Raw genomic sequence first — 22160 nt, 5'->3', positions numbered from 1 at the left:
TTCTAAACATTTATTAGAGTTTTAGTGGTGAACACTGTACAGGAAACCTGGGCAACATTTTGTGAAAAGCAGTTCTTCCAAGTCAACACTGTCCAAAAGAAGAGATGAAACCAGTTCTGCACTTAGCCCAAGACTTGACCTTCAGCCCAAGAATAGCCAAGACTGGAAGAAAACTTCATTAGATAGCCCATAGGGAAGAAGTATTGCAATAGTTGTCATTTCAAGTAGCCAAAGCAAGGTCCTGCTGACAGAATCCCAGAACTGCCGAGGCTGGCAGGAAACCTCTGGAGGTCACCTAGTTCAGCCCCTGCTCGCTCAGAGCAGCCGTCAAACACAATCAGGATCTACGTCCCATTCACGTTAAAGAAACCCTCTCCACGCCCCTCCAGCATGTCCTTCCGACCATTGGCAGTGATTTTTGGAGATACAGACGCCGCAAAAAAAAAGAGGTGGGAGAGTTATAAAAAACCCTCAACAAACAGTAAAAACTCTGAAATTCGTTTCTACCAAGCCATTCCAAAAGGCATGCGTCTATATCTTTTCCAGACTTAACCTCCAACCTTTACCTCGTGATATTTGCCGCCCTTGCTTTTGTCCTAAGCATTTCAGTTCTTGACATTTTCCGTCAGATTCTGAATTTCAAAGCAGCATGGCTGCTACAACAACATAAAGTAAGTGTATAACTAATACAATACATACTCAGTAAATGTCAATCTATGCAACACACTCTAAAGTAGTTTCTTGATCTATGTTGTGTTTGGGTACGAATTTTTTATCAAAAAAAAAGGGGGGGGACCCCCACCAAAAAAAAAACCCTGACACAACCCTCTTTCACCACTCCCATAATCAAACGAAGCATCTGTTTAAAATTTTGTAATTGTTCCTCAGTCTTCCAAAAGAAAATAAAAATAGATGTCATTAGTTCAGCTTATTGATTTTTCTGCCTGTCTGAACCAATTGAGAAGCAATATTGATTAGGACTGATCCTTTCCTAAGGGCATCTGATAAAGAAAGGAATACAAAAATACCACTGAGGATAGCAAAAAAGCTTTGTATTATCAGCACCAAGCTTCTTCTGACTAAGTGCCCGAGGTCCCTGCACAGAGGCGGATCGCTTACATACATAGTTTGCAGCATTCTCCACAGAGAACATTGATGCTCACTCTGAACCTCATCTGCCAAGCACGGATCCAATTACTAAAGAATAATCAATGACTGGTTATTCTCCTGAACGCTGCCGAGTCCTGTCTGCGTTACTGTTATAAATAAACAGGCATCCCCCTTAAAAATTGCCTCTTTGGATTTTATAAGGCATATTTCCAACTTCAAAATAAATAAGAATTTATATAAAGCAATATTTTCCTTAAGGAATGTGTGTTCAATAACCAATCTCCCCCCAAAAAAAAAAAAAGAAAAAGGCTTTTATTACTGTCAACTAAGAACACAGCAAGACTGATTCTACAGAGAACAAGAGATAAACATGACTGCTTAATTTTTCAGATTTGTCCCTTTCAGCAAAACCAAGAAACAGTTTTGACAGCCTCAGGGGAAATGGCATGGCCTGATCCAAAAAATAAAAACTTTTGCAAGGGCCCCTATCCAGACAAATGCTTTTTAAGGGGTCCTTTACCTAAAAAGTATTCTCATAAAAAAATGAAATGCAGGATAGTCATTTATCCAAACATTGCAAGGCTGAGATGGGGGGAAAAGAATCATATCTACATATGAGGGGGTGTGTATTTATGCACCTTTGTCACAGAAAACAAGTAACTTTGTATTGCAGCTGCACTTGCACACATGCAAAGTTAGCTTCCATTCAAACTAACAAGCTAATCAACCATATGCTTATATCAAAATGGTATGCCTGAGATAAAAAAAGCTCCTTAGTCAACATATTTTAAAACGGTTTTTAAATTGAAACTTTCAAAGAATTTGAACACAAAAGTAAGAAAAAGTTTGACTACTTTGGAAGTTTTCTTTTCCCAGCCCAACTCCATGAATCTTTAGAATTCCAAAGACACAATTTGATGCCAAAACACTGCTCTGCCTACAATGAACTTCTAGGACACCAGCCAGCAGAATTCTAATATGTTGGTAAACACTTCTTTGATTTTCCTACTTTGATAGAAAAAAGAAATCTGGAGAAGTAAAGGCCTACAGATGTCCTTATGTAATATTCCTTGCAGCTCTCGAGCATTTAGGCTCTCTGTAGATCGCTATCCTGCAAAATACATGGACATTTTTAACAAACACACTCCATACACTACACTATTGTATATAAGGCTTTACTTTTTCAAAAACCTATTTGATAGTCTTGTACTTCTTGGTCTAAATCTCGTTCATGTTTGTTTTTTTAAATGCAAACGTATTAGCAAATACTTTAAGAACTGGGATTTTCCTAGTGTAGCCATAGCTAAACTACGCAATAGTTCCATTCAAATACAACTGTACGCCTTCACATTATTCATTATTTTCTATCAAAAGAATAATATGGTTGAGAATAAAAGCATTAGGCTATTACATGCAACTGATTATGACAGGGCCATTGTGCTGGCATAATAAGGCAGGCTGCTTTGGCAGAAGCGCAACTTACCAACTGGAAACTTAGATCTTGAAACTCGCCCCCCCTCCAACAAACTAGTCAACTAGATTTTATTTTTCCTATTTTTTTTGCATTAGCTACCTTTTCAAAAAGTTTATATACTTTGAGTTCCAACAGTCAGGCTGTCCCTGCTTAAGGCAGGAAAAGTGTCTAAAGTGTTTGGGGTTTTTTGGTTTGTTTTTTTTTTTTTCTTTAAATTTCTTAAGTGTTGAGCTAGATTAGATACATTATTTTGTAAAAGTAAAGTAACACAACAGCACTCATCTCAATCAAATCCCTCCATTATCCTGTCACATAGTCACAGACAAACTCACTTGGCATTTACCTATTTCTCAGAATTATGTAGCATAGGTACTAAGTGTGTTCCTTGCCTTATTATAAACTTGAAATGCTGCACTGGGTAGAGCAAGAGATTCACATACATGTCCTTTTATTCAGGAAGCCATTTGGATGACTTACAGTATGTATATAATGTGTCTTAATATTTCGCATGTCTTGCATTATAGATAAACCTGACAATCTGCATGAGCTCATTTGGAAGAGTGTAACAAAATGGAGAAGTCAAACTCTGCTAAGCTTGCAAAATCCCCCCAGCTGAATTGTGTATGTTGTTACTGTGATTCCAAAGGAAAACCTAGCACAAATTTAAAACATTGACAGATAATTGCTCTGTGAGATACCAGTACAGTACAGAGGTTTGGGTTGCAAAAAGACCATTCAACCGAGTTCCACGTCATTCAGTTTAAGCCAAAAATACAACCAAGAAACAAAGTGTTGAATTTCACTTTACTCACGTCTCCAATCTTTGTAAACTGCAATGAATATGCACTCCAAAATAGGAGCTGAATTTGGAAAAACACTGACATATGATGTAAATTCATTTTAAATTTAAATTCTAGAGATATGTTTGCAATTATCAGCATGTTGTTAAAGAATCTCACCCTGAGAATATCATCAAATAGTAACGTGAAATACAGTGTTACCATTTTGAGAACAAAGGGACCCTGAATGAGTAATCAATAGCAACTGGCAGAAAATGAGGCATTAATTATGATCCTCTCTAATGTTTTGTCTCAAACAAGGTTTCATTAAATATATTGTGCTAACCTGTACATCTTCAAGCCATTACCAATAGGTTGATCAGATACATTTTTGGTCTCTTTCAGGAGGAGGAACACATCAGCATTAAAAAACTAAAGCAACATCTAAAGGGTTATCATATAACTTGAACATTTTTTCTTGATCAATTTAAAGGGAATCAGGGATTGCTATAAAACATCTCAGGAGAGGATCCTCTAACAACATGCTGATAATTGCAAACATATTCCTCATTTTAAAAAAATACTCAGATCTTATAATCTCAATGTAGTCTCTTGAAAATTTAATTATCATCTCCTATACCTAAAGTATCACGCAGGTTTGAGAAGATAATGACAGTCATCCATCAACCGCATCCTGCCAGTGTAATCAGGCTAATCTAGCTCACTGGAGTAAAAAACAGCTACCTAGGGTACTAAATACTGAAGTGATGCAACATCATAAACAAAATAATAGACATTTAGTTTTACTGTCTTCCCAATTAATGTTAACACTGAAAAACATCAAGGTATCAATATATTCTCTTTTTACACCGAAGCTTTTCTGGATCACCCTGAGCTGCTTATTCAATGTGTATATCTACGCAGAACCTGCGACTATGGGTAATTCTGTTTATGTGTAAATACAGAGGCCGAGCACAGGGACAGAGGAGGAAGAAGGACAAAGTCTATTCAGAATTCCAGATACGTTCTTTTTAAGCAGTGGGAAGAGTAAAGACTAAACGTGAAGAGAAGGAAACATTTTGTATTCCTTCTGCATCTAAATGGCTTTAAAGCATCCGATTAATACAAATATTTGTAATGAGTCCCTTCCTTCTCTTTTGCAATAGTGGCTTCCCTGCACTGATACTGCATATTGGCAAGACTACAGATTCGCTCTTACGCTTCTAAAAGCGGCACCCTGCTGATGTCGGTGTCCAATCCCCGAGGTTATGCTGGCTCAGCTTGTCTTCGCTCATCCCCCCAGGCAAGGTATTTTTGCGTTGCTGACTGAATTCTAGGAAGGCATTACTAAGCATTGTGATTACAGGTCAGGCTCCCCTCCCTTTGCCTTTGAATCTTTTCACTACATTATGAAAACAGTAATTTGAACAGCTTCCTTACTGTGATTATACAAAAGCAGAAGGTTTGTGGAGAACTGTAAAATGTCAGAAGAGAAGCAGCTGAGGGGTTATTCACCTACTTTTTAATTTTTTGGTACAGCCTTCCTGTTTTTCTCTACGATTACGAGATACGAGCATGAGAAGTCAACATTATAATAAAAGATTTTATGCTGAATCTTATTTACAGAAGTCAGACTATGAAGGATATTATAAAGCTCAAACTCTCCTTGCATCTGTTTCTCCCTCTGCATCTTCAGTAAAATGATTTCAAAAGATTTCAGACCATTGGTAGAATGTTTCATGTATGCGGTATGGAAGCTGTGCTTATCCTCTCCCACACAACCAAGAGAAAAATCTCACTCACTCTAAGCACTAACTTAGAAAATGTGTAATATAACGAGGGTTCAAAAACTATCATTAACATAGCAACAATTGTTAAGACTTACCATGGAGGACATGTATGTTTTCATGTAAGATCAAGTGAAAGCTAAGTCCAATACTAGAGTGCTAATAAACGAATGGACAGCCCTGTAAATATATTATGCTACAATCCTCTCCTCTTAATAAATGTTATCCTTCTCTCCTTGCTCGTTAGAAACCTGTGCCGTATATCAGGAGCACTAACATCTTGAAAAGCACTCCACAACACAACTGAAACCAACACAAGTTTGAGAGTTTAGTTCTGTTCAAGAGGAACCAAAATGGCAAATCTGTCTAGTGCTTCTTTCCATCCACTGACTACCTGAATGGTACCATGACTACCACTCAAGCTACAGTCTCTCCTAGCCCATGCCAGGCAGCAAACTAAGTAACAGGTTGTTTATACCACTCTTATCTTCCCCTTCTCAACTCTACTCAAGGCCTGCGTTCATTTTGAGAGCAGTAATCCGTGCTGATGCAAAGTTTGGGAAGGGAATTTATCTCCCTATGAAATAAGAAAAGAAGCTAAATGAGGGACCAATATACTATAGTAGTTATACACAAAAGGAATAAACACATCAATCCAGCTCATTTGAACAGATAGGCTGGGAGAAAATAATTGAGCTAATCTCTTCCCCACCCTTCAATAATACCATAAATTTGTAATTGGGAAGCACCCAGCTCTGAGATAGTAAGATTAGGTGGAAACAAATAGTTATTGGCCAAAGAAACTGTATCTGCACTAAATGGAGTAACATGATTTTTACTTCCTTACAGAGCAATGTGAAAGATATTACATATATACTGATATTATGAATTACCTTAAATGCAATCAAACACAATCAAAAATTAAAAGAAGGCAAGAAAATTTGTCAACCCTAAATAGCATAAGAAAGAGAAGGGCAAAGACAAGTAACAGTTTGTCTGCTTAAGACATTAAAAATGATTCCTTGCAGAACTGCTCCCCTTTTATAAATAGCATCCCTCCCCCATCTATAACTAATTCCTAACACCTGCTACCCACTTCATTCCGGGGGGATGTCTTCCCTGATTAACTTCAGGTGGTCACCTCCAGCTCTGGAAAAAGAAATCTAGCTTGTGCCCAGTACATTTTTACTTTCTGAAAAGGTTCTGCAGGCTCCTTATCTGCTGAGAGATAGGAGATATTTTCCCAATAGCACAATAAGTAATTCACTTCTAATAAATCAAAATCAAGAGAAAGTTAATATTGCTTGATTTTACTTGAGAAGTAAAATGAAGCAAAATTAACTCAACTTTGGACATTCTATCTGCCCTTAAACTATATATCCCTCTCCCCATCCCAGCCTTTTAAGACGGTATCAGCTGGCAGAGTCCAAAGTCACCGCTTCAGTTAACATTGTGTCAGCCTTTCCTTCAGAAGCTGCTTTTCTTAGAGATTGATAGCTCAACTGTAAAAATCTGCTTTGGGGAGACACCTGATATCAAAGGTGTCAGAGAAGAGGAGATTAAAAAAGAGAAAATTTACAAAATAAAATCAGTTTGTCAGCTTTAAAGTTATATTGGTACTAAAACCCCCTCACATGTACAAGCCTTAAAATTTGTTATACTTCCATAACTCAGTATTACTTGATTGAAATATACATTATGTTCTCCATACCATTTCTAAAACCATGTGAGGAATGAAGTAAAGCAACTGGTGCCTCTGCTTGTAGTCTTTTTAAGGTCCTACAGATAAGAAAGGTCCCAAATATCATGTATTTATCTGCCTCATTCGAAAGATTCATTTAAAGTGTCTTCAAACATATTGCCAGCAGTGAACAGAAGAGCTTTCTTGCTGCTGTTTAATAGATAATTAGTTAAAAAAAAAAAATAAAAAAATCACAACACACACGCAAAAACCCATCCCAAAATCAAACAAGTGGGTCCATAGCTGATGCAATCTGGTATCTTTTATTAGCATCAAAGTAAATTCTAATTTAAAAAAAAACAACTCCAAAATGGTAGCCCCTCTACAGCCCCTATGCTTTTTTATAATTAGCATGAGTCAAATATGTATTTTTTCCTTATTGTACACAGTTACATTGAAGTGTATATTCTGTGTATTTATTATTATTTTTAAAGATCTAATTTCAAAACCTGGAAGTTTTTTAAATAAAGCCTGAAGGGATCAGAGACAGGCAAAACTTGTAGCTAGCACAACATTCTCCAGCCAGGATTATCCACACTCTAGCATCCCTTTTGCCACAACGTTACTTCCTCTAGTGTCTACCATCTAAGGTGTGGTCTAAATATGCCTATTTCCAATAATTTGAGACAAGTTATTTACATTTTTCTATTAATTTAAATTCTCTTTCATTAGTTCCCTTATAAAAACACATATATTTTTTCAGTAACACTACAACATCATCCGCAACAGAGGATAACTGTCTGACTATTTCTCTCAAGGAAGCCAAGTAGAAGTCTTAGAGACAAGCAATAAAAAAAGTTTCAGCATACAAACAGAATTCCTATAGGAAGAAATGAAAACCGCAGAACTCTGAATGTGTGCGAGAGGGCTTGTATATGCAAACTTCAGACATACATCAGGTTACCCAAGAAGAAATGACAAAGTACTCACTGTCCCTACAAAGAAACACCTAAAACATTTGTTCTGCATGGTTGTCCATTCCTTCCTCCATCTTCCAGCAAGACAGCTGGTGCTCACTATTCCTTGACACATAATGCCACAGTAAAGCGTGTTAGTATTGGTCTAGTACAATGGCCCTTGTATTAAAGTAATAAATGTTAAAAACTTCGCAAAGCATCCTAGGAGCAACTGCAGAGATGTAGTGCCATGCTGCTATTCGGGGGCTACACCTGCAGACTGAGAAAGACTTGTTTGGAAGCCTTCATACACATTTAAACAACCACCACATTTTAAAATGCTACAAGTGTACCTTTGTGCTACAAGTACCTTTTCTTCTCCGACTCATGCATTATAAGTAACATCTCAGCTGTCAGATAGCACTAAAATACTACTTTATCCCACTATTCACAATCACTCATTTCTTTCACTCTTGCCACTCCCAAATTTTTGTTCCTACAAAACGTGTATTTCAAATTACATTTCTCACAGTTATTTACTTTTCCATTTTTACCTAAGTCTCATTTCTGTTTCCCATATACACTTTTATACATTTATATTTTCATCCGTATGCTTATTCTTGCAGCTGTTTAATGTTACCTGATGCTTTATTAAAAAAATAAAAGCAGTTAATCTTCTCCATTATACTATATACACCTCTTACAATTATATAGTTTATGAACATACTAAAAATATTTTTAAGTTGGTGCTATTCAGTTCTGTTAATTTTCCTCTATGCAACAAGCTGCTATCTACATCCTACTATGGATACTTGTTTTCACTCTTGCTTGCATATTCCTCACCAGGAACAAAGAAGTTGCCATTTTTACCTACGGACAGTAAGAGCGATCTTTTATGTTCTCCCTAGACAACTCAAATTTCCAGAGTGCTACTCTTATTGCACTTCTTCCACCTGTGAGACAGCTGTTAGAGAGAGTGTGCTCTGAGACACTACTTTCCCAGCATTGCAGGATTGGTCTTTTGATTTGCATTCTGCACAAACTTCTTAAAAGTCTTTTTATATTTGAAAGAGGCAAATTCCTGACTATGCAAAGGCAAACTAACGTACACTTGCAAACATGTCTTTCGCCAAAGTGATCATCTGTTAAATTGCCCAAGAAATTGGTGCTAAAGGCATTTTTTGAGTTTATTTCAAAGTTCTTATACTGTGTTTGTTAAGAAGCGACTTAAATTTTTTTTGCACAACCCCCAAATCTTTTAGTCTATGAAGGATGTAACAGCTAATAAATACAGTTTTTCATTCTTGCAATTTTATTCTTTAATACATTGCTAAACTTGCAGACAACAAGATGCAAACCTTTAAAGTTCCACATTAAATTGTGAAGAAAGTTGTTCTTAAGTCAATGAACAAAGAAAGGTCACAAATTTTTGCTAAAAAGCCAACAGTATGAATTCGAGTTGCTCAATGCCTGTACTGTATTAAATGCTGTAATATTTTCCAGCACAAGTGCACCAGGCATATACAAATCTAGCTTTCTCTGACTGGCACCCACAGATGAGGAGAATGTTTTTATGCTGAATCATGGCAAAGGTGGAAGACGGATGCGTTTGTTCCAACTTACTTTAACGATCAGTGGGAAGTCATCTAACTTTTTCTCCAAGGTACTACCCAAGAAACAGCATACATTAGAAGTAATCTAAGGAACACAAAACGTCCTCTGAAGATGCATAAAGGCCATCACATCTATCTTAATATCCCAATGACGCATATATCTTTTTCCCTGATAGAGAAGAAATTGGTAAATCCTGAAAAGTTGTCTGAAATTATGTCTTAATATGTTTACTTGAAGAATATTCCCATAAGGAGCCCTAAGTATAGTGCTAATGTGCATAAAATGTTACTGTCATACTGCAAAAATCAGGCTAATTTAATAATGCCTGATATGCCTTACATCATGTTGCAATGATGCAATAACATGCTGCTAAATGAGTCACCTCACATTAGCTTCACAGCAATAGCAGAGTTGATGGCTATTGAAGGGAAAATGGTGTAGCAATATTACTGGAAGCATTGATGGACCAGCTTTCTATTGGATTTTTTTTCTTCTCCATCCAAAAACTAAAGATTCTGAAGCAGTCTTATTTATTACCAATATGCACAAAACTTATATAATAATAGCAGCAGAAATGAGTTAAAAATCCATCTGCCACTTCTAAATAAAATATATATAGTATACACCGTATCATATGAATTCTTCATATGCTCTCTGTGCAGTACTACATTTTCATACTGCATGAAATATATAGTAGCATATGTGTATATATATCATGTACTGTATAGAGTAGTATATGTTTTATGCAGTATTATATATAATTTACATAGACTAAGTGAAATGTATTTAGTAAATATAATCCATAGGTGCTTCTAACATTCATCTATTCTAAAGATTTATCATCAATTAAACTTTTCTCTAAATGGCTTTTATAACATTTAAAGTTTCTTGTCATCATATAGAACACAGACCAGAGAGTTAGAAATAACTTAAAATACATATCTCTATAGAAAGGTTACACTTTAAACAAAAACTGGTGAATACCTCTTTAGCTCTTGCCTAACACATCCATTACATTTGGAACTCCATTTTATCTCCTCTCTCACACATGGGATAGCATGCGGACTTGAAATTATTTTGAAGGGAGGGTAAATGTGTTATCTCCATATGTCAAAAAATCCATAACGTCTATTCTTCACGCGTGATTGTTTAGAATTAAAACAGAACATTAAGGGATAGTCACAAATAATTTACTATCTTCAGCCTAGCGATGCCAGTGGGGAGAGGCAGACTTCACCAGGCAGATGAGAACAGGCACTGTTAGGTTAAAGGAGAATCAACTCCCCCTCCACCAATTAGCTGGGGCACTTACAGGCTCATGGGGATAAAGTTAGCTTCTGTGAAGACCCACAGAAACAATTAGAAGAATTAGTCTAACAGCTACACGTATTGCACATTTATCTCAATTTCACTTTGAAAATAGTGCAGATTCTTGGCTTTCTTAGAGCTAAGACCTGTCAAAACAATGTGCAGTGACAGCTGGGTACCTTTCTGATGACAGTGGAAATGCGAGTCATGCATTCATTAACGGAAGTCTAATCTCATTTCTTTTAAATAAGCTACAGTTTTCAGTATTGAATTACACAAATATAAAGAAACCCCTTTTTATTACAAGTAGCTTTCTGAAAACTTAATCTACATCTGATTTAAGATTTGTGAAAAGATGCCCTTCCTAAATCTGCAATTACACAGCCAACAGGGATGGTGGAATCTCACACACACACAAAAAATCACAACTCCCCCTCTTTCAACTTGAAGACACAAGCCATGTAGCACTGCATTTCATTCTCATAGCAAAATAGAGTTTTTACATTTCTTCTAAAAGTTGTCAATTCTTTGTCCAGGTAAAAGTTTTTGACACACTTCTAAACCAGCCCTACATAAGCCTCGATTTGTCATCTTACCCATCCACTTAGAATCTATATGCTCTAAGAAATACCAGCGAGAAAAAAGGGAAGTAAGAGCTGGAAAGGTGCAGAATATAGTGAAGACCTGTCAGAGGAGAAAGAGTTTGCAGAAAGTGCAAATAAAGCCAAAAAAAGGAAGGAGATTCAGAACTTGATTGCAAAGCACTAGACAAGCACAGGTTTTAATGTAGCACACAAACACACACCATTAACCTTATTAACAGTAAACGACATTAAAAACACAGCTTAAGACAAACACAACTACTTTTTTCAATACTGTTATTCGCATGAATGGGCCCAGTGCAGAGTGCTACACTGCAGGATGCTCCTTTTTGGCTTGCTTAAAACACCTGGTGGAAATAAAACCTGAAAGTATGCACTTCCTGTTTGGTAAAACATTAATAAATAAGCCAAATTTACATTCTTGTGACTAGATGTTATATCTAAACCACATTTCTTTACCTAAGTTGCATAGATTTTTAAGCTACACTGAAAATCAATCACACAAACTCCTACAGCTTAAATATAAAGCCTGTAGGTAGCTAACAGTCCATACAAATCAGTGCTTAGATCATTCTCAGTAAAGGGTGAGAAGTGATAGTGAGAGTCTTAAGCATTTCAGTTTACAGCAGTCTTCAAAATTTTCATTCCAGCCCTCTGTAAACTTAATAGGAGGCAAAAATCAAAACTTGCCACACATCCTGCCCCTGTACTCGGCACTGGTGAGGCCGCACCTGGAATATTGTTGTCCAGTTTTGGGCCCCTCGCTTTAAGAGGGATATTGAGCTCCTGGAGCGAGTCCAAAGAAGGGCGACTAAACTGGTCAAGGGGCTGGAAAACAAAACTTATGAGGAGCGGCTGAGGGAGTTGGGGCTGTTTAGCCTGGAGAAGAGGAGGCTGAGGGGAGACCTGATTACGGCCTACAAATACTTGAGAAAAGATGGTGGGGAGGTGGGGGAAGGGCTCTTTACATTAGTGATGGGTGATAGAACAAGAGGAAATGGGCATAAGCTTAGTCAGGGGAGATTCACGTTGGACGTTACAAAGTATTTCTTCTCTGAAAGGGTTGTCAGCCACTGGAATAGGCTGCCCAGGGAGGTGGTTGAGTCCCCATCCCTGGATGTGTTTAAGAATAGGGTGGATGAGCTACTTGGGGATATGGTTTAATGGGGATTAGGGATGGTTGGACTCGATGATCTCTAAGGTCTTTTCCAACCTAGAAATCTATGAATCTATGAATCCACACCAGGTTATTGACACCATTTACACCAATATGGAAAGAACTTTGGTAGTAGAACAGGTTAAAGAGTATTTGGAGAAATTAAGCATTTTCAATTCATCTGTACCCAATAAGATACTCAGAAGACTTTTCATTCTGGCTCTTTTCATTCTGGCAATTTCAGAAACCTTAGCCACTCTCTTTGAAAACTCATAGTTCAGAAAAAGTGTAGAGACTAAAAAAGAAGGAGGTTGGTTTGTTTGTTTCAGGGAGGAACAAAAGCAGTGGCTTGTAATTCCTCGACGACTTAAATTTCATTTTTTGGAAGAACACTGGAAGAAATAAACTGCAAACACCAGAAGATAACAAAGAAGTGATATAGATTCAGCTGGAATAAACTATGCAAAACCAATCTCACTTCCTTCCAGATAGCATGAGAAGTGTTTTAATAAGGCTTTTACTACTTTCACATTTCACAGATGAACTAAGGAACCAAGGACAACTAAAACTACGGCTGAATACAGAGCATAGCTGGTTAAGAAACAGAAGCTAGGAGTTCATGGTTGACACTGGGTGCATGTATTAACTGAGACTTTGCAGGCCTCTGTTTTGGGCATCATTCCACCTCTTAATTAGTGACTTGGATGAAAAATTAAGACCACATTTACTAAATTCACAAAGCAAATAACCCAGAAGGATCTACAAATGCAGTGCAAGCCTGGAATTTGAAATCGCACTGACAAATTCAGAGAAGGTAGAAGCAATGAGTTAAGAAGTAAATACATTTTTGCATATGGAACCTGTAAACTCAAAAATATAGGCTGAGTAATGACAAAGTAGCCAGCATTACCATAAAATATAGGGAAATTTCAGACCATCACCAATCAACAAGTATAAAAGATTGGATATTTGTTACCAAAAAGGAAAATACTACAGGGCAAAAAATTAACAGTATTGTCAAAAAGATCCAGGAAATTTCTTTTTGCTGTAGTGGTAAGGCCTTAGATGAGGTACTTTACCTAATCTGAAACACTGGAATTCCCTAGGGTTGTGAACCTACTGGAGAACATCTAGAGCAGAGCGTAAGTTTTTCTACCAATATTTCAATCTGAGACAAACCCTGTTACACATCCGCTATTAAAAAAATATACCTGCACTATATTCCGCACTGTAACTCCATTTATGTCTTATCTTTTCTAAGGACTCCTTATCATCTTAATCATCTACTGCATTTACAGTCTCTACAGGCTCAAAAGAGTATAGATTCTTCTCCATGTCCACTGTCTGTAAGACAAGAGTTAGATGCTTTAATTGCAATGGCATTCAGATAAGGCATCAAGGAAACTTTAAAGAGTAAGTATGTTTAAGTAATGGAAAACAAAACCCAGCGTGGTCATGCAGTCCACTCCGTCTCTAGAGGTTTTTAAGAGCTGACTATATGAGCATCTGTCAGGGACAATGCAGTTGATTCTTCATTCGGATTGTCAAAATGACCTCTCAGGATAGCTTTCAACCTTTTTCTCTATGATTGCTTTCAAATATTGTAGCTACAATGAGAGCTGTATTTCATGCACTGCCATGGATTTATGAAAAATACAAAAAAAAATCATAAATCCCACCACGTTCTAAGTTAGCAAATGATTTCAAACAGCCACATTTAACTGATAGGACCAAATTAAATTACAAACTGTAACTTATCACATAAATTTAAAATGAATTAAAATTTAATGGAAAGTTAACTGCGATAATTTCCTATTGTCCTGTCTCTAAAAATAGATTTACCTACAATAACATTTTCCCTATATACTAAAAGTATTTAAGAAAGAAGAAACTGTAGGAGAGCAAATCGTAGGACACATATCAAAGGAATAAACAGAACTTCTGTTAATTTAAAGAAGTATGTGTAAGATTTTGGCTTCAAAATAGCTACATATAAAAAATTAATATTAAATGGTACTAGATATAAACAATTAGGAGATATAAAAGCATTTTCCTCAATGAGAAGCCAAACAGCAGAAATTACACTCATTACCACAAAGCAAAACAGAATTTTATGCAAAGTTAACATAAACCCATTTTCCAATACAGAACATTAACTTAATGAAAGAGTAACATGGAAATTAATTTGCTTACAAACTAATGTCAAGTTTAAGTTATTATATTTAAATGCAGTACATACAGAGTTATTTGAACAATACTAATAACACTAATACAATGTTTTACTGTCTAGACTGGCAATAACGTGACGCCCATAACTTGAACTTAAAGAGGTATACTGCTTTTTGTGAGAATGTTGCTGAAAGCTCACCCATACAGTTACAAATGGGTCTTTGTTCGTCACATCTGTGTTGCAGAGAAGTAGTAAAGGCTGCGAGAACGATCCTTTCTTAATAGGGGAAGTGATGTTAGGACTGCATTGCCACATGGTGCTGCACATTCACACTTCCCAAACTATTAGTCAAAAGACTCAAAACCGAGATGTCAAACTCATATACTAAGTTTTATCCTCCAGAAGAAAGATGTTCCTGAAAATATCGGTTCAAAGCAAATAGTCTACTTACAGTAAAATTAAAAAGATTCCTCTTTGAGTAAACAAGCACAACAAATTAATTTCTTAGAACTAAAACCATAATATATTAGTTATTTAAATCTTTGTCAACAAGTACGGAGTGTAATCAAATGCTAATTACGCTTTTCAAACATTCAAACTTCCTGTACATTCAAAACAGACTTTTAAACAATGATCAACAGAGTATTCTTAATGTGGCTCATTAGAAATAACATGGAAGAAATCTTCACTCTAAAATGAAGACTTAGAGACATAAAAAGGAAGTTTTCTTAATTAAAAACCACATCAAAGCCACAAAATAATACAGTATTACACTGGATGACCTAATTGTTAAAAATTGAAAGCCTAGTAACACTGTTTTCCTTAAAAAATGCACATGATATCCACTAGAAGTAACAGTTAAGTAATGAACGATATTCAGCAATTACTGGTACTTTTGGACAAGTTTTATGTGAAAAATCTGAGTACCACAGACTAATCATGATGTGCAATCAGTGCTGATCGGCAGTTCTGTTTGCAGACTTGGAGAGAGGAACGAATAACTGCGAAAGGTAAGAAAACTCATTTCATAATGGTCTGTAGGAAAGACGTGACACACAACTGAAGCACACTGCTCAGTAGGTTCAGACTAGTAACTATCTCTTTTTTTAGGAAAAACATAGGACGTCATGCTCATGAGCTACAGAACCAGCTCGACTTGCACATAGCAAAAATACCTCCTCTAAGTGGATGTATGTAAGTACAAGGCAATTTGACCACACAGAACTCAGAAAATTTATTCTGCAAATTGTAGAACACATTCTTGTTTATTATGTTTGGTAGCCTGATGAATTCAAGTAACTTAAACTAAATTTTAGTTCAGGTTATAACACTTACTTTCTATCATCACTATACTTACTTGACAGCCGGGTAACCCCGTGTCTCTACCATACAACGGAAATGGACCTCTATCTGAGGTTTTTCCTATAAAAGAAAGACATATGAAATTAGGTGCTTTTTAAAATCTGCTAGATATCTGTATCAGTCATCCTTATATATGCAATTCAGAAAATCTGTTAGCATCATAGTAAATTTACAAAAATTAAGTTGCAGGAATAAAAATAGGCTTTTATTCATCCGAGTTTAACATACTCAAACAGCACTACTGTAATAGATGACATACTTACTTAATTCCATTTCTTACATAACTGATCAGTAAAAAAGAACTACTGCAATATTTTACTGTTATAAAACATCCCTATCAGTACATTTAAATAAAAAAGGCAAAGGTCCAGCTTCAATTCTGTTATCAATAAGCAAAGGTAGAGACACTTTCAGACATTTCTCCTTCCTACATGAAACACATAGCTGGTATCATCTTAGGTGAAGAATACACTAAGCAACAAAATAAAACCAACAAAACCACATGAAAAGTGAACAAAAACTTCAATTCAGAACAATAAGAAAACCTACACTGAACTTAAACCATGGCTGAATCATTCAACCTTAAATCCTTAAAAATCCTTCCATTTCACGTGCGTTCTAGTCAGATACAAAACTCAAGCAATACAACGGGTCAAGGCAGCAAAACAGACTCTTTTTTTCTGCCAGATATGCAGTATTTGCCTGTAGGTCACACATACTGAACATAGCGCCTTGTGCAGAGCGGCTGCCCTCTGATGTTGCTACCTGAGGTTGCAAGACATTCCTCAATTCCAGAAAAACTACTTAGTGCTGTATTTGTTAGTTATGCCACCAAACCGGCATGTTTGTATATCAAAGCTCAGTGTGAAAGGTCTCCAGTGGCACTGAGAAGTTTATCAATCAACACCTTAAAAAAAAAAAATCTTCAATAGAAGTCTCTGCTGAACAATGTCAAGAATCAGTCGTCGAACACGTGCGTAACAGAAAACACCAAGTGCATACGCCTGCCCCAATGAGGACACAGAACTAGGAAACACCCCATAATACAACTTGGAGTCTTACCCAAAGGTAAGCATTAATAAACCACAATACCTATCTCTTTAAAAACAAATCTCCTCTTTCCCAACTAGGCATTCCCTTTTCTAAACAACATGTGTGTCATCCAGTCCTCATAAGAAGAAAAAGTAGCCTCTCTTACACATTTCCATGTCAGAGATAAATAGCTCCATGCTTTGGCAATTGCACTTCTAGAACAGGACTTCCTTTGCTTTTTCTAATTTTGTACCCTACTACCAAAACCCCCTAAATGTCATTTCGTAAGAGGAAAAACTAAAGTATGCTTATTGTTCATTTTAAAAGATTATCTTGTGTAAGCAGAGAGGAAGAGGAAGTTTGACTCTTTTGGAACAACATCTCTGCAAGATTATCATCTTGATAACTACAGGTAGTCTGGTCAACAATAGTTTGCGTGAAAAATTGCAGCTCTGCTGTAACAAAGAGAGGAAAAAAGTTAACATTTTTCTGCTGAAGCAATTTGCCTCTAACAACTATCGAGCACCAAGCAAATAAAATACCTAGCATGCAAAATTACATGAAGTAGGATGAATCATGCTGTTCATATTAAACCAGACTCAGCATTTTCTTTCCAGAAAATGAGAATCTTATACCACATGATAAACAACTTCGACTGAAGTATGCAGTATTCCAGGCAGGCTTTAAAACAAGTATTTGTACAAGAGTCAATTACAGAGGCTAGAAAAATTACGATTTAAATTATGGTTTGTGTAGCAAGCAAAAATGCATAAAGTCATGTTACTTAAATGTTATCACCTAAAAAGTTTGGCAGGTTCATACTAAAGGAAAAAAGCTACCCAGAATAGTCCAATCTATATTAAACCTGGTTCTAAGAAATGATTGAGAAAAGTCAAGGCTGCCTGATGCCGGACTGCCTAAATATATACCAAGAATTAGAGATGGAGCAGATGAATGTTCAACCTGTGTTCAAATGGCTAACCTTTTCAATGAAGAGTTTGGAAAGTGACCTAGGATCAAGTACAGGACAGCGCCTTTCATAGAGAGAGTCTCCCAAACACATTCCCAGTACAAGCACTTAGATACGATTCTCTGCAAGAGGGTACAGTGTTAAAGGGTACATGTTTTTAAGCAACAACAACAAAAATTGAAAGGCACACACTACAGAAACACACTTGGAGCCCACACTAGAGTCCTGTTCCTGGTGTTCTCTCGTACCGTGGAACTGCACCCTGTTGTCCCTTTCACAGGACTGGAGCACTCTGCTAGTGGCATGATCTTCACATCCGCATAGCAGAAGGATGGGAGAGAGAATGTGAGGTGTCCCAGGCACTGCTAGAGCACATCTGTTGCACTGTTCATGAGAGAAGACGTGGTCAACAGCCCCTGAAGCTTCACTGATACTACCTCGAAAAGGTTTCCCAGCATCACGCTGTCTGGCAGTATCACAGGATGGCTTCACTACCAACACAACGGAAAAGTGAAAGCATATTGACTACAAATTGCCTGTTGTCATTTCAACACATTTCAGCTGCTCCAGTCAAGGCACAATGCTGTTCTCACTATTTAAAGCCTTGTAAGCAGATTGTCACAGGTGAGTTTACTTATCAGTAGAAAGAGAAAATACTTAGCAACTACTCCACATGGTGAGTCAAGTACTTGAAAGACGGGTAATGTAAATTAATTAACTATTCAGATTCTCTACAGATTGACAGAAAAGCATCAAAAAAAATGTAGAGGTTACTGTAAAAACTAAACTTACTGGAGTACCAGTGTTTATGGGCATACAAACCTTAAAAATACCATGACACTGAAAGCCAAAGCAGACCCTGAAATGTCCTGCAGCTCTATCCCACAGGATTTGCTGTTGAGGATGTTATACCCTCTGTCTCATTGTATCCTCTCCACTCTCTCTCAAGAGGGTCTTGTCTCAGTCAGTTCTCACTACCCAGATGGCAATAGTATCTTTTCTCATATAGCTGGAAATTCAGAAACAGAGTCTTTTAATAACTTGGAACGAGTTTGCATTTTATTTGAATTTTTTTCTTTTTTAGTAAGTTTCATATGTTTTCATCAACAAAAACTTCAATGACCTAATCACGACCTAACAGGCATAAAGCCAAAGGACTATGGAGTTAAAAGAAACCCAACCAAGAAAATCCCACTGAGCATTTTGAATCACAAACATTTCCTAACTTTATAAACTTAAATCCTGACACATTCTGTACCAATTCAAACATTAATAGGCATTTAGTAAATAATTATTTTTCTCTTGCAATCGCTCGTCTACATGTGATAGGCTCACAACTTAATATAGCTTTTGAATACCGCCCAAGGAATTGTATTCCATAATAAATCTATCTGTATAACAGCTGTGCAGCCTAAATACTCTTAACACAGAATGAACTGAAACAGCAAGATGCAAAGTGACAGTGAGCTGAAAACAGCACTGCACTAACTCGGTTGAGGACTGCTTCAGTGAATGTGCTATAAATGCCTGCCAGTAGTAAGACAGCCTTTTCCCACTGCTTCTAGATAATGCTTGGTTTATGAGAGGAAAATAGAACATAACTCTGCAACAAATTATTTCAATTCCCACAGAATTAACTCTTTGCAGAATAAAGATCTTCCTATGCATTCCTAAGAATTTATTTGGTTGGCAATATGGAAAGCACCAACATTTTTTAATGAGGCAATGTTTATCATCCAGTATGAATACCATAGTGACCACAGCTGGCAGCTGCTCTGTTTGTCAGACATGAAGTATGTCTGCCCTGCTTGTACAGAGAATCATATTTCAGGGAATCTTGAAGCATGTTTTTACAGCTCCTAATCATCATTTCATCATTGATAACACTGTTAACTGGTCACAACAAATAGATAGCCTACCCAAAAATCAGTTTATAACGAAACATTGTGGATATCTTTGAGGTTGTTTTTTTTTTTAAGTTGTTAAAGCATTCGTAGATTTAGCTAGAAATCAATTTTTATACTGCTTTCTCCTCCTCCACATCGAGTAACAAAGTATCCAGCAACAAAGTACACATCTTTGTTACTCTCAGAATGAATACATTCAAATATTTTTTCACACACAGATCCAATGTAACAAGAAACAAGCTGCAAAAGCTACACTGACAGGTGCATATGGATGATGCAAGAAAAACATTCAACAAACGTCTTTCTACAACTCTTAATATCACTTTCCAACTTATCACCAAGTAGAAAGAAAGTACTCAAAGCTTATAGCACTTCTTTGCTGCTGCCAGTACAGGTCCATTCTTTTTTTAAAAAAAAAAAAAATTTGTTGGTGCTAAAAATTCTTATTCAGAAATTATTCAGTATGGCAAAAAAAAATTACGTTTGAGTAAAACACAGCGCCAGCCCTGCTCCTACAATTTGGTGTGCTGCCTTCTCCTTAGAAGCAAGCCTGACACACGCACCCATAAAAGTTTTACTACATTTCTAGATATTTCCCACAGCACCAGAGGAATCATTTCTTCCTCTTCTGCTACTGTATAGGCCTACTCACTAATAGAGGCTGTCACGATTTTAATATCTGTCTTATACCTACAATCTTATCTCTAATACTTTTAAGGTACCTAATACACACGTATATATTGTGAATACATGTAAGAATATTACACGCTTTTTTTCCTTATAATCCTTGTGACCAAAATTCATGGCAATGAAGCAGAGATCTGAAGCAACACAATTTGAAGAAAGCGCGTAAACAAATGACCTCCTATTCTCTCCACAACAATTTATTCAAGTATTATTGGCTAACGTGTGCCAAGCACACTGCTGGCTACACTGAGGATGTTTCACAAGCCAGTGCCAACAAGTGCAGCTGCTGGACTTACAGCACCCTCCTCCTCTTCATCTCAAGCCAAGTTACTCACTCAGCTATGAACAATGAAGCAGCAACACAGGAAAACGCCAAATGCAAGTGAGATTAGTGACAAACTACAGGATCCCTACAGAGGTCAGTGATTAGCAGGTCCCCAGTCGTAATCGCTTTCCTAACCTAGCCTTTATCTCATCATACGCTCCATCTTAGCTCGGTCGTCTTCTGACTGCAAGCAGCTTCCCAATCAATAACCCCTGAAGTCCTGCCAACTCATCCACGGTCTTACCTTTCAATAAAGGAGTCAAACCTACATATTATGAATTGTCTGCAAACTCCTAACACAAATTTTGAATCTTAAGATTAACAGATAATTCACACGTAACAAAATCACATTACTGGATTTTTTTTTAATGAAGTAACAGAACAGAAGAAAAAAAATACAAACACATTTAACCAGGAATGCCATACCCAAGTGATGATCGGCAATGCAGTCTACACAGGTAGTCGTAAGAATGTTGGCCTATGTGTTCTTGAAGAATGGATAAAGAAATGGTACGTACGGATTGTGACCAGCATAAAAACCCCACATTATTTTGGATTATTCCCCCCGCCTGCCTCGCCCCCCCCCCCCCCGATACTGTGACATCTTCTAAAATCAGCTTTCCCAGATGGGAGATGAAGTAGTTTAGCAAAGCTTGGTTTTAATACTACAGATTTGCCCTCTGCTCCCGTCTTTAGTCAAAATTTTGAAAGACCATGATCCTACAGAACAACTTAGTCTTCAAGAAGTAAAAGATTATGATTTTGAATGAGATTTATGGGATTTAACTGTCCAGTCTCAGGTCTGCCAGAAATCTGCTAGGATTCTCCATGCCATAAATTCTCATTTGTAAGATAGCATTACACCTCTGCTATCCAGTCCTACTACTTGTTTGTCTTATTTGGAGCAAGAACTGTTTTTCATATCTAAATGATGCAAAACAAGAAAATTCTGAAGCTGGAATTACCCGGAATCAACTTCCCATTACAACTGTTAGAATTTAGGAACAATGCTTTAGACAGCAAATATTAAAGTATTGCCTTTGTTAACATTTGGATAGGATCATGTGGAATAAAAAGGTTTTTTTTTTATTGTGCTTTCCAAAGATTAGAAGAGTTCAGAAGCTCTTTTATACTTATAGTTGTGTGGACATTTGCAAATGTCTTTAACTCTAAGAATTCTACTGATTGAATTGACTAGGCAATAAATCTGAGAGTACAGTTATTAAGACGTTAAACACAG

The 22160-nt window shown here is 36.8% G+C and overlaps 1 protein-coding gene across 1 annotated transcript in view; it reads right to left on the bottom strand.

The window, feature by feature from the left end:
• TCF12 (transcription factor 12) overlaps nucleotides 1–22160 on the bottom strand; it is a 173169-nt gene that overhangs the window by 59049 nt on the left and 91960 nt on the right. Inside the window, 1 exon segment of the mRNA XM_086620007.1 lies at nucleotides 15995–16059. Within this exon segment, the coding sequence (XP_086476133.1) occupies nucleotides 15995–16059 (65 nt within the window).

This window comes from Tauraco erythrolophus, chromosome 14 (genome assembly GCF_009769465.1).
Source record: "Tauraco erythrolophus isolate bTauEry1 chromosome 14, bTauEry1.pri, whole genome shotgun sequence".
NCBI lineage: Eukaryota > Metazoa > Chordata > Aves > Musophagiformes > Musophagidae > Tauraco > Tauraco erythrolophus.
Note: the sequence above shows the minus strand (reverse complement) of the source record. Positions and strands in the feature narration are given on the sequence as shown.